Raw genomic sequence first — 13,358 nt, forward strand, 5'->3', positions numbered from 1 at the left:
TCCGCAGCCAAATACATATCGTTGTAGGGCTCCTTGACACTGACATTAATATTATAGCAACATAAGTGTTTCAGAAAACTGTTTTAAACTGATTTAGAAGACATTTGTAGAATCCCCAGAAGCAATAACATTTTAGCTAGAAATGCTCGCTTTAAATATATGTATATTCAAAGATTTGCACAAAATTGTTCACGATTTTTCAAAAATAGCAGATCTACAAGCTCATAGCGCGGCACTCGGTGCCGCGCTATGAGCTTGTAGATCTGCTATTTTTGAATAGCCCAACGAAATCTAAAAATGACACACAGATGCGTTCTCAGGTCTTAAAGAGTTAAAAACATTCAAAATCATTCAAAATGTTTCAATACTTTCAAGATTTTTTACAAAATGTTAAAAAAAATAGCAGATCTACAAGCTCGCAGTGCGGCACGAAGAGACGCTTGTATATCTGCAACTTATACAATATGTATAAAGTGGTTAAAATGATTGTTTTTTTAGCTGGAGACCCTCTGAAGCCCCCCTCCAAGGACCCTTTAAAGTAATGGTATCAGTCCCAGTGTTACATAGAATAGAGCAGAACACCACTGAATGTGGTGTCGTTGTCTGAGGAGTGACCATAGAGCCTGTAGGAACCACCAGGTATACGCATGGTAACTCTGTCTCCCTGCTCCAGCTCTAGGATCATTCCATTAGACACGTATATAGCAGTGTTATCATTATTCTTTGACCAGTTATGAATGAGTCTCTGCTCATTTTTATACATGTAGACGTACACAAGCTCTGAATCCCACGCGCCACATGAAGTAAATCTGAACTGATAGACTCCTTTCAATGGTGCTGAGAAGATACCTGAGACAGAACAAACACACACACACACACACACACACACACACACACACACACACACACACACACACACACACACACACACACACACACACACACACACACATGTATTTAGATCACTGGTTCTCAAAGTGGGGTCCCCCCAGGGGTCCTTGGGCAGGTTCCAGGGGGTCCCCAGTAGAATTAGACAATATATCTTCACAATCATTTTAACCACTTTAACCTTTTATACTCTGGCTATTAAAAAAATATCAGATCTACAAGCTCATAGCGTGTCACTTCGTGCCACGCTATGAGCTTGTAGATCTGCTATTTTTCATAAATCTTGAACATATCAGTGAAAGTTTTTTAATACTTATTTTTTAAGTGAACATTTTTAACATAAATCTTCTCTTCTGGGGGTCCCTGGCACAATATATTTACAGATGGGGTCTGTGACCAAATATATATCAATGTGGGGGTCCTTGACATGAATACGTTTTGAAGAACTACTGATTTAGATTGTACTGTAATGTATTTATGTCTGACAGCCTGTTATATAAGTTGTGTAATTAGTTGGTGGTAATTGATTGTGTAAAGTTAATTAACATAATGTAATCTCCACCTACCTGTAGATGGATCGTATGCGTTGCTGATGTTAGTGTGAACGTTCTTGTAGATCACAGTGGTGTCAGAACTAACTGGTCCAAATGTTCCATCCAAACCCACAGAGAAGGCCACCTTTGGTTTGTCTGTCAACACATCAACATTATCATAATTGTTTCATATTAAAACATATTGTTGTTATCAGGAGGTAACCTTGTATGTCCAAAACTATTCCTTTTTCTTTTATTATCATTAACAAGCGTTTTAAAATAGTGAAAATAGCAGATTTACAAGCTTCAAGATGTGTTGTGAGCTTGTAAATCTGCTTTTTTCACCACTTTAGTGTCGACACTCTTGTATGATGAAGTACGGCATTCATTTACGGGGGAAAAAAAGTTGAAATATGGAGATAAAAGGTTTCTGCCTGACAGCAACGATATATTATACCAACTGTGTGTGTGTGTGTGTGTGTGTGTGTGTGTGTGTGTGTGTGTGTGTGTGTGTGTGTGTGTGTGTGTGTGTGTGTGTGTGTGTGGGGGCGCGCAGTGGTGGAAAAAGTATTCACCATTTTTTACTTAAGTAAAAGTATCTATATCACAATGTAGATATACTCTGTTACAAGTAAAAGTCTAGTATTAAAAATGTACTTGAGTAAAAGTACAAAAGTATTGGTACATCAAAATGTACTTAAAGTACCAAAAGTAAAAGTACTCATTATGCAGAATGTCCCTTTTCAAGTTTTCAAAATGTATACAAATCTTTTGAAAATAGTCGATCTACAAGCTCACAACGCGTTACAATGTGAAGTTGTGAGCTTGTAGATCTGTTATTTTCAAATGGCCGAAATATATATAGTAGAGCTTAAGTGTTTAATATGTTTGTGATAATAATCAAAATCTGAAAAGTAACTAGTCACTAAAGCTGTCAAATAATTATAGTGGAGTGAAAAGTATAATATTTGCCTCTGAGATGTAGTGGAGTAGAAGTAAAAGTATTTAATGCCAGTGGTTCTCACTTTGAGGGGATCCCACTCTCAGAATAAGGGAGGTCTGTGTCTAAATGCATGCAAACTAATGTACTGTATGTCAGAACTAGAGCAGAGCTGGCCTAATGTGATGAATAACATGTTAAAATCTATTCTAAAAGAGATTGACAGACATACAGGATCACAGAAATGTGGTCCATTGTTTTGTAGCCAGTAAAGTCAGGCTGCTGCATTCTGTACAACATTCAGATGATGGAGAGACTCATGAGTAAGTGTACAGAGAGTTACAGTAGTCAAGGAGAAATAAAAGCATAAACTACTTTTTCAGATCTGCACAGAACATGGAAAATCTAAACAGACACTACATTACTCAATAGAAAGTGTCAAATACAGATCAGGATATTACATTGCATTGCAAGCATAGTAAAGTAAGGGGACGGGGGCACTAGTGTATGAACATTATTGCGTCACCTTGCTAAACTAATGGCTTAAGTCATTTTTTGAGGAAAATTATATTTTTGCCTAAGTCAGCTCCTCATGACACCGGCCACCTCTGGTAAAATCACCCATCTCCCAATTGAAAAGGATCATGCTGTTCACTCCCCTTTTAGTATAATGTCCTAACTCCCTAGTGTGACTTAGGCCAAAATAGGCAATTTGTTGGCCTAAGTCACCTGGCTTTTTGACTTAGGCCAAATTATTTACTCATTTAGGACTGTTTTTTGTTTTTTTTTCTAAGTCAGATTTAATCCTATTTAAACCTATTTAAATGTCTTATGTTACATAACTGACAGACAGTGTTATTTCTATTTAAATAGTCATAATTTGTTATAAACATTTTGGGTGAAATGATTAAGAAATATCATATCGTTTTGTTTTGGATCAGTTTTTTATTTTTCCTGAAAAACGTAAAAAAAATTGACATAGGCCATTAGTTTTAGCCTGGTAAACCCTCCCTCCAGAAATCTCAATTGTATTTTATTTCAGGAGTGAGTCTGGCCTGCAGACCTATATGGGCAATTTGGCTGTGGGCTGGAGATGGGTGGGAGTAATGTAGCTTTGATGTCCAAGTGGCCCTTTGATGTCCAATTAAGCCACTTTAGGCTGCAGTGATTATCATCAGGAGTAATTGGTTTGTCTTTGATGTTAATGAGCAGCTTGTATGAAAGGCGTATTGATTAATGACGTGTGAACCACTCTGGTTCCACCTGATTGGCCTAACCCCACTGTCAATCACAAAACAATGAGCGAGGACGCTGATTGGCTCGGTCAGTTGGTAATTCCGCTAGAAACTCCCACAATGGGCAATCAGGCCAGACTCACTCCTGGAATCAAATGGAAATGAGATTTCCGGAGGGAGGGTTTACCAGGCTACATTAGTTTAGCAAGGCGACGATTTGTGAAAATTCAATAAATCTACTGTGGGATCTTAGTTCACTAACTTCAGTAAGAGTGGGACAGACATTCTGAGATACTGGGGGGCTAGAGCATTCAAAGCATCAATCAAGTAAGAGGTTTTTGAATGTTTTTATCTTTAATTTGCTAAACATACTTACTCCACAGTTTCTGCACTTTGTCCTCAGCAGCAGTCAGCTTGGTGGACAGCTGAGCATGGTGGGCTGAAATCAGATAAAACACTCATGCAGTTTTACCATGTAGAAAGCTTAGCCACTCAAAAATACAGTAAATTATATCAAAAGAGCATCTATTCTCTGAGTAATTAACACCAAATGATTTTGTTTTTCAACACTGTCGTCTCCTAGCTGCATTCACTGAACATCTCCTGTTCAAATTACCTTCACTTTCTACCTTCAAGTCTTGTATCTGGCCCTCACTGGTAGTCTGGTCGCTGTTTTGTGCTGTTTTGTTTTAGTTTAGTTGTATGAAGTGTTACATGGCTAATGACCAAAATAAACTATTACAACTACTATTATTTTACTAAATTAGAGTACAGAGAAGGTGTCAGATAGTCCATCGTCACTTTGCTCATCAAATCACATGACAAACAGGATCTATTCTCTGAGCTTAACTGAAGTAAACAACGCCAAATAACGTATGTTTAACATAGCGAGGAGCGGGTTTATAAAAAGATAGGAGTGAACTCGGACTGAGGACCGCCTGCCACTCTAAGCCGCTCCGGTCAGAGCCGTACACCACATGTTTGAGCATGCCCGTTCACACGGACAGACACAAAGACATCCTCCAGAAGTGAACAGCACACGTCTCTGATCAAGATTTCATTCAAATGTCTCCATAATCCACACAAGTATGTTTATAAATACCTCGTGTCAGTTAAGTTATATAACCAGCCGGTCAAAGGATACGATTTGAAACGTGTGAAAAGTGACGAATTTTGGCTGAATTAACCACACTCACTTTTCGAGTCCCCCTCTCTCGAATCTGGTTATTAATCATTAACCCACAGGATGTAATATTGTCCGTCTTATTAAAAAAGACAATGCCTACATGAAAAGGAAACTTAGATGGCATATTTTGGAGCAACATGAGTGGATAGCGAGCGTGACAGCAGCCCCCTGGAGAGTGGAGTGTTATTTCCCCATGCTCCACTCCACTCTGTGCTCTAATTGCATTGCATGCATATCAAAGTATGGGGGGAGCACTAGTGGTATTTTTACAGTATGAACGTAGTTTGTGTAAATTCTATAAATCTACTTTGGGATCTTAGTTAACTAACTGCAGTAAGAGTGGGACAGACATTCTGAGATACTGGGGGGCTAGAGCATTCAAAGCATCAATCAAGTAAGAGGTGTTTGAATGTTTTTATTTTTAATTTGCTACTTACTCCACAGTTTCTGCACTTTGTCCTCAGCAGCAGTCAGCTTGGTGGACAGCTGATCATGGTGGGCTGAAATCAGATAAAACACTCATGCTGTTTTCCCATGTAGAAAGCTTAGCCACTCAAACATACAGTAAATTATATCAAAAGAGCATCTATTCTCTGAGCTCAACTAAAGTAATTAACACCAAATGATTTTGTTTTTCAACACTGTCCTCTTCTAGCTGCATTCACTGAACATGGCTATTGACCAAAATAAACTATTACAACTACTATTACTGCTACTAATTACACGATTCCCGAGTATAGGTGTCAGCTAGTCCATCGTCCCATTGCTCATCAAATCACATAATCAAAACAGCATCTATTTTCTGAGCTTAACTGTAACTGTAAGTAAACAACACCAAATAACTATTTTTTCAACACTTCCCTCTCCTACATGCATTTACTACGAACACTTTTGTTGTTCAAATTACCTTCACTGTCTTTCTTCAAGTCCTTCACCTTGGTCTCACTGGTACTCATTCTGGTCTTCAGGTCGTCCACGTTGGTCTCACTAGCAGTGAGTCTGGTCTTCAGGTCGTCCACGTTTTTCTCACTAGCAGTGAGTCTGGTCTTCAGGTCGTCCACGTTGGTCTCACTAGCAGTGAGTCTGGTCTTAAGTGTCTTAACCTTGGTCTCACTGGTACACATTCTGACCTTAAGGTCCTCCACCTTGTCCTCACTGGCAGTGAGTCTGGTCTTAAAGTTACTCAATTTAGCAGCCATGTCTGAAACATATCACAGAGAAAGTTACAAAGTTACAAACTATGAAACATTTTAAACATACACAGTATCAGTCTGTACCAATACAACTTCTTTTAACTTATTTTTGCACAATAAGCATATAGCATCTTGACCGTCCTAACCTGAACCCTAGACCCGGAGTTCAGTCACTAAGTTCCTCTGCTCCTTGGCTTCTGCCTCGCTGGCTGCCACCTTTTTCTCCATGAAATCCAGCATCGCTCCCTGTTGTGACACGGTGAGTCCCAGGCTTTGCACCATGTCTATCAGCTGTCTCCAGTAGTCAGGCATTGAGGGGGAACCTGGTCCAGCATTGCTCTCCCTCTCCGTAGCCGATTCACTCTTTCCTTGAGCCGCAGCCTAATTTAATCGATTCAAAAGGATCAAACACAATAAAGCTAGAGAGCTTTAAGCCATTGTGTTGCTTTGAGTGTAAAGGTCATTACACACTGGTGATTATGCGAATATACGCAAAATTCGGACTCGGTCTGAATAAATAAAAGACGCTTTTTCACTCCGCGAAACTGATGTGGAAGCTTGCATTGACTTTATAAGGTTTAAAAAAAAAAAAAAACATATTATTCGCATGAAAAAATCGCCCCCGGTGTGTAAGGACCTTAAGTGTGTATAAATTGAGTGCCACATGTTGTGGGGTAGAGGCTGGGAGGTTAGTAGAGAGAAGTATTGATTATATTCTATAATATCCAAAGTACAAGAAAATAGAAATAAGAATAACTAGAAAAAGTGCTCCTCGGAGCACAGGTCTCCGCCAGGTCAGCCAGGTAGGTTATTGTGGCCACCTGGTGGCGCTATAATAGGCCAATCTGAAAAGGGTGCCATTTTTCCCTCGGGCTAGTGGGAATGTGTGTGCATTCATTATTTGAGGCATTTTGTTGCAAAAATGTGTTTTGGTACATAACAGGCCAATTTGAAAAGGGTGGCATTTCTTCCTCGACCTAGTGGGAATGTGCGTGCAAGTTTTCACGGAAATCGCATGCTGTGTTCATGATTTGAGATTTTGTTCCAAACGGACCAATCCTGCAAACTTTGGAAGCCAACCTTAGCCAATCTGGATGGAATATGAAATATCGGACAGATCCGTCTTGATCACATGCCTATAGAGATACTGTGTACCGATTTACGTGATGTTTGGATAAAATCTGTAGGAGTAAATGGGTTTTGCACAAATCGGCCTCCTGGTGGCGCTATAACAGGCCCATGTGAAAAATTGAGAGGCCCTGGTTGCCCCAGGTTTTATTCCAGGCCAGGCCAGCATATGTGTCGATGAAATAAAATTTGTCCCTGAGCAAGACTCTTAACCCCTAATTGCTCACAGGTTCTCATTGGAAACAAGACCGCAAGGACTTTCATGAACGACCTGTTAAAAGGAATTATCCTTATCCTTACCTGTTTATACATGTGAAACAGTCTGTCCTGAGTCCATATTTAACATAATGCAATGGTGTCTCATCAATGACCTATGAAGTGGTGCATATAAGACACCTGGCAAGATGAAAATAGGCTAATTTAAAAGTTGAACATGCATTGAGGTGAATTGTTTTAAGTCATCTTTTCATTGTGGCCTCAGAGACTTATAGCTGTTAAAAACACAACAAAGTGTGAATTAAATTTATAAATATTTTCAGCACCAAGTGTATTAGGTTTCGGCCCTGAATTGTCTCACTTTATTGAAGTCAGTATGGCCCTCTGGAAAAAGATGCTGCCTTCCTCTTCCCTTTAACTAAACACACCTATGGGCTTCACTCACCACTGTGTCTGGGAAACAGTGAAAGAGACAGACGGGCGGGCAGACAGACAGACAGACAGACAGACAGACAGACTCTGAGCTCTCAATAAAAGAGCACATCTGGCAACACTGACATCTGCTTGTCTTTTGGCAACGTGGCAACCCATATGCCGAGTCCTGTGGTGTTGTGGGGAGATTACAAAATCGGGTGCGTGGTGTTGGTTGTCTTAGTTTGGGATGTACATGGCACGTGAATGACGGACATATTACCGTGAGTGTGGTGTGATAGAGACATGACTAAAGTGAAAGCAACGGCGTGGGTCGTACAAAAAGGTAAGCAAGAGCGGGGGTTGAAGCGAAGGACGCGTTTCTGTTGTTGTGGCGATGCAGAGATTTCAATGCCCACCGCGTCGTGTTGCTTCGGCTGTGGCCGTCGGCGTTCGGTGGTACGCACGGTAAACGGTGCGAAAGTGTTTCCCCGTCCGTTGTGGTCGTAATGTGGTGAGTAGAATTAATTATGTTGCGTGGAAGCAAATGTGTAGTGAGCAATGAGAAGTACCCTACGCCACCCGTAAATTCAGCGTGCACGTTGTGGCGGGTGTTGTGGTGAGATCTCTTATGTAGTTGTTGTGTTTGGTCCAAATCAATGCTTTGGGTATGGCGTCAGCGGCGAGAGGTCCAAATGCATGGAGTGGGTGTGGTGTCAGCGGCGGAAGTAGCTTTCTCCTTTATATAAGTAGATGGCTTAAATCATCCCAAGCAATTATGTGACTGCAAACAACAATGCAAATACAATAAAGCTTACTGTACAACTAAAGTCACTGGTTTTCACTTTATTCCATCGGTGGGTGGAAGCCATGCAACACATTCTTTTTTTGTGTATTTTTATATCAAAAGTTAATCAAATTCGATTTTGTATTACTTCCTGTAAACGCAAACGTACATTTCGTTTGACTCGCTTACACAGATAAATGTTGTGAAAATAGCTGATCTACAAGCCTGTAGTTTGGCTATTTTCACAATGTTTGCCTCTTTCTTATGTCATTTTTGTCAATTTTTCCAGACATAATTGGTCTGCTACGTTCTTTATCCAACTCAAAATGACGGTCAGCCGGTGCATTACTTGTTTTAAACTCAAACAGTGAGGTGAGGAATAAGCAATGCAATACACAAAGTGCTACATCAGCATTATTTTCTCCCCTGAGTCCCTCTCTGTCCCTCAGCTGCGCTCTGATCAGTGTAGTGTGTGTGAGTCCAGCAATCCCATAGCTCGGAGGGAACGGGACCGTCAGCTGACACTGTGATTGGTTACATCAAAACACACGCTCGTTTCTGAGCTAAACTGAGCAAAAACGGTAGTAATAAAGCCATTTCATGATGACTTTAATTCCGATTGGATAATCATATCATGATCAAAAAGAGAATGGGTGATATTTTCGCGGAGCCAAAAAAAGAACAAAAACTCCTAACACAGAGGACCATTTCATGCACAGGGACCCCTGGTCACGTGCCCAAAGTGCCCATATATTAGATCCGGCCCTGGAGGTCGGGGTTCAATCCCCAGCCGCTTGGCCACTCACCGACCGCTCACAACGCATCACATCATGACTCGCTGTGAGCTTGTAGATCTGCTATTTTCAAAAGATCTTGAAAAAAAAAATCTTTGAACAATTTTGAATATTTTTTTTAACAGCACCAATCTTGTACAGGGCACACAATAAGTTCAGATGGGGGTCCACGGCCAAATGCATATTCATTTGGGGGTCCATGACATGAAAAATTCTGAGTAACACTGGTCTAGAGAATCTGTTGTCTACGACATAACTTCATGCTGCTGATGTTATACTGTCTGTCCTGGTGATATTATTACTATAATGCCACGACAAGAAGGTTACTGTAAACAATATAGTCTGGTAACAAATGAGAGAAAGATGATCATCTTACCATAAGAAACAATATAGTCTGGTAACAAATGAGAGAAAGATGATCATCTTACCATAAGAAACAATATAGTCTGGTAACAAATGAGAGAAAGATGATCATCTTACCATAATAAGAGCTTCAAGTTGAACCTGTTGATGATCAACTAACGTCTGGAGAGAAAATCACACGACAGGAAACCGCTGAAAGGAACGACCTTTGAACCTTTTTCTCTGTTCGTCAATGACACTGGTTCTCAACGGCCGGTCCGGGGACCACCAGGGGTCCAAATGGACCCTTTAGAGGTCTGTAACTCTGAGAGTGTACAAATGGAACCATTTGTACACTCTCAGAGTTAAATGAACACTGAGGATTTTTCAGTGTAGAGTGGGGGTCCCTGACATAAAAAATAGTATCAAATGGGGGTCCATGGTGTAATGCATATCAAACTAGGGGTCCTTGAGACTAAAAAAGTTTGAGAATAACTAAACTAAACTGGAAACCCAGTCTACACTGTAAAATCATCACAGGTCCATTTGGTTCCATGTGTACACTCTCAGAGTTACAGACCCTTAAGGGTCCATTTCTGACCGCTGGCGGTCCTCGGACCACACGTTGAGAAACAGATCTTCACACCCACAAGGTTCCTGAGGTTATTGATTGACAGAACTTTATATCATAACAAAGTCCACAGATTTCTTTTCCTATTCAAACATAGCAGATCTACACGCATGTCCATATTTCCACATACCACAGTCGGTGGGGTTTATAAATATTGAATCAATGAAAAGTATTAACAGCATGTGACTAAACAATAACTCATTTACATTGGGTCCATTGGAACACAGAATGTGCATACTAGACAAATACCATGTTTTACTAACCCTACCGTCTCCTTTATTTATGTTTTTAATATGATTTTATGCTGTTTGTGTCATAATTGTAATTGTGCGTTGGCAACATCATCATGACAAATGTCATGCCCATAAAACCTGTTGAATTGAACTGAAATTAAATATGAAATATATGATTGTTGATCGATATAATATAGATGTGTGCTTTCTACAGGCTTGTTGCTATAGGTTACACATAATAGCTGTTAATGAACAGTAGGCTCTAATAGAAGATAACACCCTGCATTCAACTAGGTCACTGTGTGTGTGTGTGTGTGTGTGTGTGTGTGTGTGTGTGTGTGTGTGTGTGTGTGTGTGTGTGTGTGTGTGTGTGTGTGTGTGTGTGTGTGTGTGTGTGTGTGTGTGTGTGTGTGTGTATTAATCCTGTGGACGCCAAACGTCCCCACAAGTGTATGTTTATTGGTTTATTGGTTTATTGGTTAACCAATGCAATGTTTATTGGTTGTCAGTGGGGTAAAGTAACTAAGAACATTTACTCAAGCACTGTTGAGGTATTTTTTACTTTACTGGAGTATTTACAATTTTCAGTACTTCTTCTCTATTACGTCTCAGAGGCAAATATTGTACTTTTACTCCATTACAATAACTTTAAAACGTTAGTTCCTACGATATAGTTACTTTGTAGATTTTGATTATTATCACAAAACATACATTAACCACTTCACTTTCATTTAGAAAACATGTGAAATGGGACATTCTGCACAATGAGTACCTTTTTACTTGTGGTACTTTACGTATATTTTGCTGCCAATACGTTTGTACTTTTACTCAAGTACAGTACATTTTTAATACGGGACTTTTACTTGTAACAGAGTATATCTACATTGCAGTATTGATACTTTTACTTGAGTAAAACATGTGAGTACTTTTACCATCACTGTTGGTTGTGAAGCGTGAGGTGACCAGCACACACTATGATAGAAAACTGAACACACTCTGACAGTCAGTCAGTAATAACTTTTATTTATTCATACAAACACAGCAACCATGTCATCAAACCAATCATCTAGATCAGTGGTTCTCAAACCAGTCAGGGACCCCCAAAATATATATTTTAGCCGCGGACCCCCATCTCAAAATATGTTGTACCAGGGACCCCCCAGAAGCAAAGATTTGAGTTACAAATGTTCGCTTTAAAAAAATATATATATTCAAAGATTTGCGAAAATGTTCACGATTAAAAAAAAAAAAAATGCAGATCTACAAGCAGCTCATAGCGCGGCACTCGGTGCCGCGCTATGAGCTTGTAGATCTGCTATTTATTTTTTTTAAATAATTTTTATCCCACGATTTTGTAACCCACATTTTTTCACCCAGTGCCAATTGCCTATGTAATCCTGGGCACTACCTACCCTCTGCCAGCCTAGGGAGAGCCCAAGCTGAAGCTCATGCCTCCTTCAATGCATGAGGAGCAAGCAGGCCGCTTCTTATCACCCGACAGGGGGGAGTTTCCCTGGTTGGACATAGCGCGACTAGCGCGTGGAAGGAACACGTTATTCCAACCAGTTCCCTTCTCCTCCATCAGGTGCCCCGGCTGACCAGGGGGAGGCAGTATAGTGACCAGGATTATTGCATGTTTTTGTGAGGGTATTAACTACCCTAGGAGACACGGGGAGAACATGCAAACTCCACACAGAGTAGGCCCTTTCACCAACCCCACCTAGGGTATGGGCGCCGATGACGTGGAGGAGAGAACATGCCCCCAGCGCCCACAGCGTCCCTGGCGGGAATCGAACCCAGGACCTTCTAGCTGTGAGGCGACAGCGCTACCGACTGCGCCACCGTGCCCCCGCTATTTTTGTTTTAATCTAGTTTTTTTTAACTCGGTGCTGCGCTATGAGCTTGTAGATCTGCTATTTTTGAATAGCAAAAGTATAAAATATGCTTAAAGTGATTGTGACACTATATTAACTCATTTAGCTGGGGACGGGTTGTGGGCCCATTTTCATGGGTCGTGATTAAATACCCCCCTTATATTTCCTACAATCTTTTTATGGAAATTGTTATTTCAAAAGATTTTGAAATGTTCAGAAATTAAAAACAACAATTCCAAAGAAAATCGAAACAATTTCAGACAGTTTAAAAATATACATATAAACAATGCCATAAATTATAAATATATAGTGAACGTATCAGATCTGCATCGTGAGCTTTTACTATGTAACCTTCCTCTTCTACCCCGGATTTGAACCCGGTTTCCTGCGCAATTGAAAAGCTAATAGAGCCTGCCTGCTTGCTCAGGGGATAAACTGAATCTTGACCACTAGGTCAAAATGTGTGTGAGATCATGTGTCTAGGTGTGACATGACCTTTGACACCATCTAAATGTCTCAATAGAAGAGCAGGGAGACCAGATACAACCACCCCAATTATATGTTATATTGTATTAACATACTCTCCCATACAGATTGGACAAAATTATTTATGTATTAACAAAAAGATACATAATGCAGCTTTAAGCCCGATTTCAAAAATAGGGAAAATAGACGATCTACAAGCTCACAACGGGTCGAAATTTGTACTTTTGAATATTTGAGTATTTACTTGAGTAAACGCTTTGTCCACCACGCCCCCCCCCCCCCCCCCCCCCCCTCTCCTCTACATGACTATGTCTAACAACAGCAGAGCTTTAGTTTCCAGTACCTTAACAAAGATACTATGGTCAAAGCAAATAATATACACAACAGACTATAGGGTGCGTTCGGAAATACAGCACTGAGCGCACTGCTAGAATTGCTGCTAGAAAGTCCTGTTTTTCTTCTGCCTCACGGAAAAGGCTGG

The 13,358-nt window shown here is 40.3% G+C and overlaps 1 protein-coding gene across 3 annotated transcripts; it reads right to left on the minus strand.

The window, feature by feature from the left end:
• Nucleotides 1-551: 551 nt before the first annotated feature.
• Nucleotides 552-6,357, minus strand: LOC311058474 (cerebellin-1-like). Of its 3 annotated transcripts, XM_084075936.1 has the most exons (7): nucleotides 6,255-6,357; nucleotides 6,122-6,221; nucleotides 5,690-5,983; nucleotides 5,220-5,282; nucleotides 3,973-4,035; nucleotides 1,455-1,577; nucleotides 552-849 (listed from the first exon to the last, which is right to left on the minus strand). In XM_084075936.1, the coding sequence occupies exons 3-7, from the start codon at nucleotides 5,979-5,981 to the stop codon at nucleotides 560-562; spliced, it is 831 nt and encodes a 276-aa protein (XP_083932062.1). In that variant the 5' UTR covers nucleotides 5,982-5,983; nucleotides 6,122-6,221; nucleotides 6,255-6,357; the 3' UTR covers nucleotides 552-559. The 3 variants fall into 3 exon arrangements, with proteins under 3 accessions (XP_083932062.1, XP_083932061.1, XP_083932063.1); XM_084075935.1 differs by having other exon boundaries at nucleotides 6,122-6,290; XM_084075937.1 differs by lacking the exon at nucleotides 5,220-5,282 and having other exon boundaries at nucleotides 6,122-6,290.
• Between the last annotated feature and the right edge of the window lie 7,001 nt (nucleotides 6,358-13,358).

This window comes from Gymnoscopelus microlampas, assembly GCF_963454915.1.
Source record: "Gymnoscopelus microlampas genome assembly, chromosome: 13".
Lineage (NCBI taxonomy): Eukaryota > Metazoa > Chordata > Actinopteri > Myctophiformes > Myctophidae > Gymnoscopelus > Gymnoscopelus microlampas.

What these genes read in the sequence shown, in the direction of transcription:
- LOC311058474 (XM_084075936.1), bottom strand. Translation starts at nt 5,981, where the DNA reads ATGGCTGCTAAATTGAGTAACTTTAAGACCAGACTCACTGCCAGTGAG. An exon ending in CAAAGTGCAGAAACTGTGGA is followed by an intron (nt 1,578 to 3,972) that starts GTAAGTATGTTT and finishes ATGTGTTGACAG; the next exon opens with ACAAACCAAAGGTGGCCTTC. An exon ending in CGCATACGATCCATCTACAG is followed by an intron (nt 850 to 1,454) that starts GTAGGTGGAGAT and finishes GTTCTGTCTCAG; the next exon opens with GTATCTTCTCAGCACCATTG.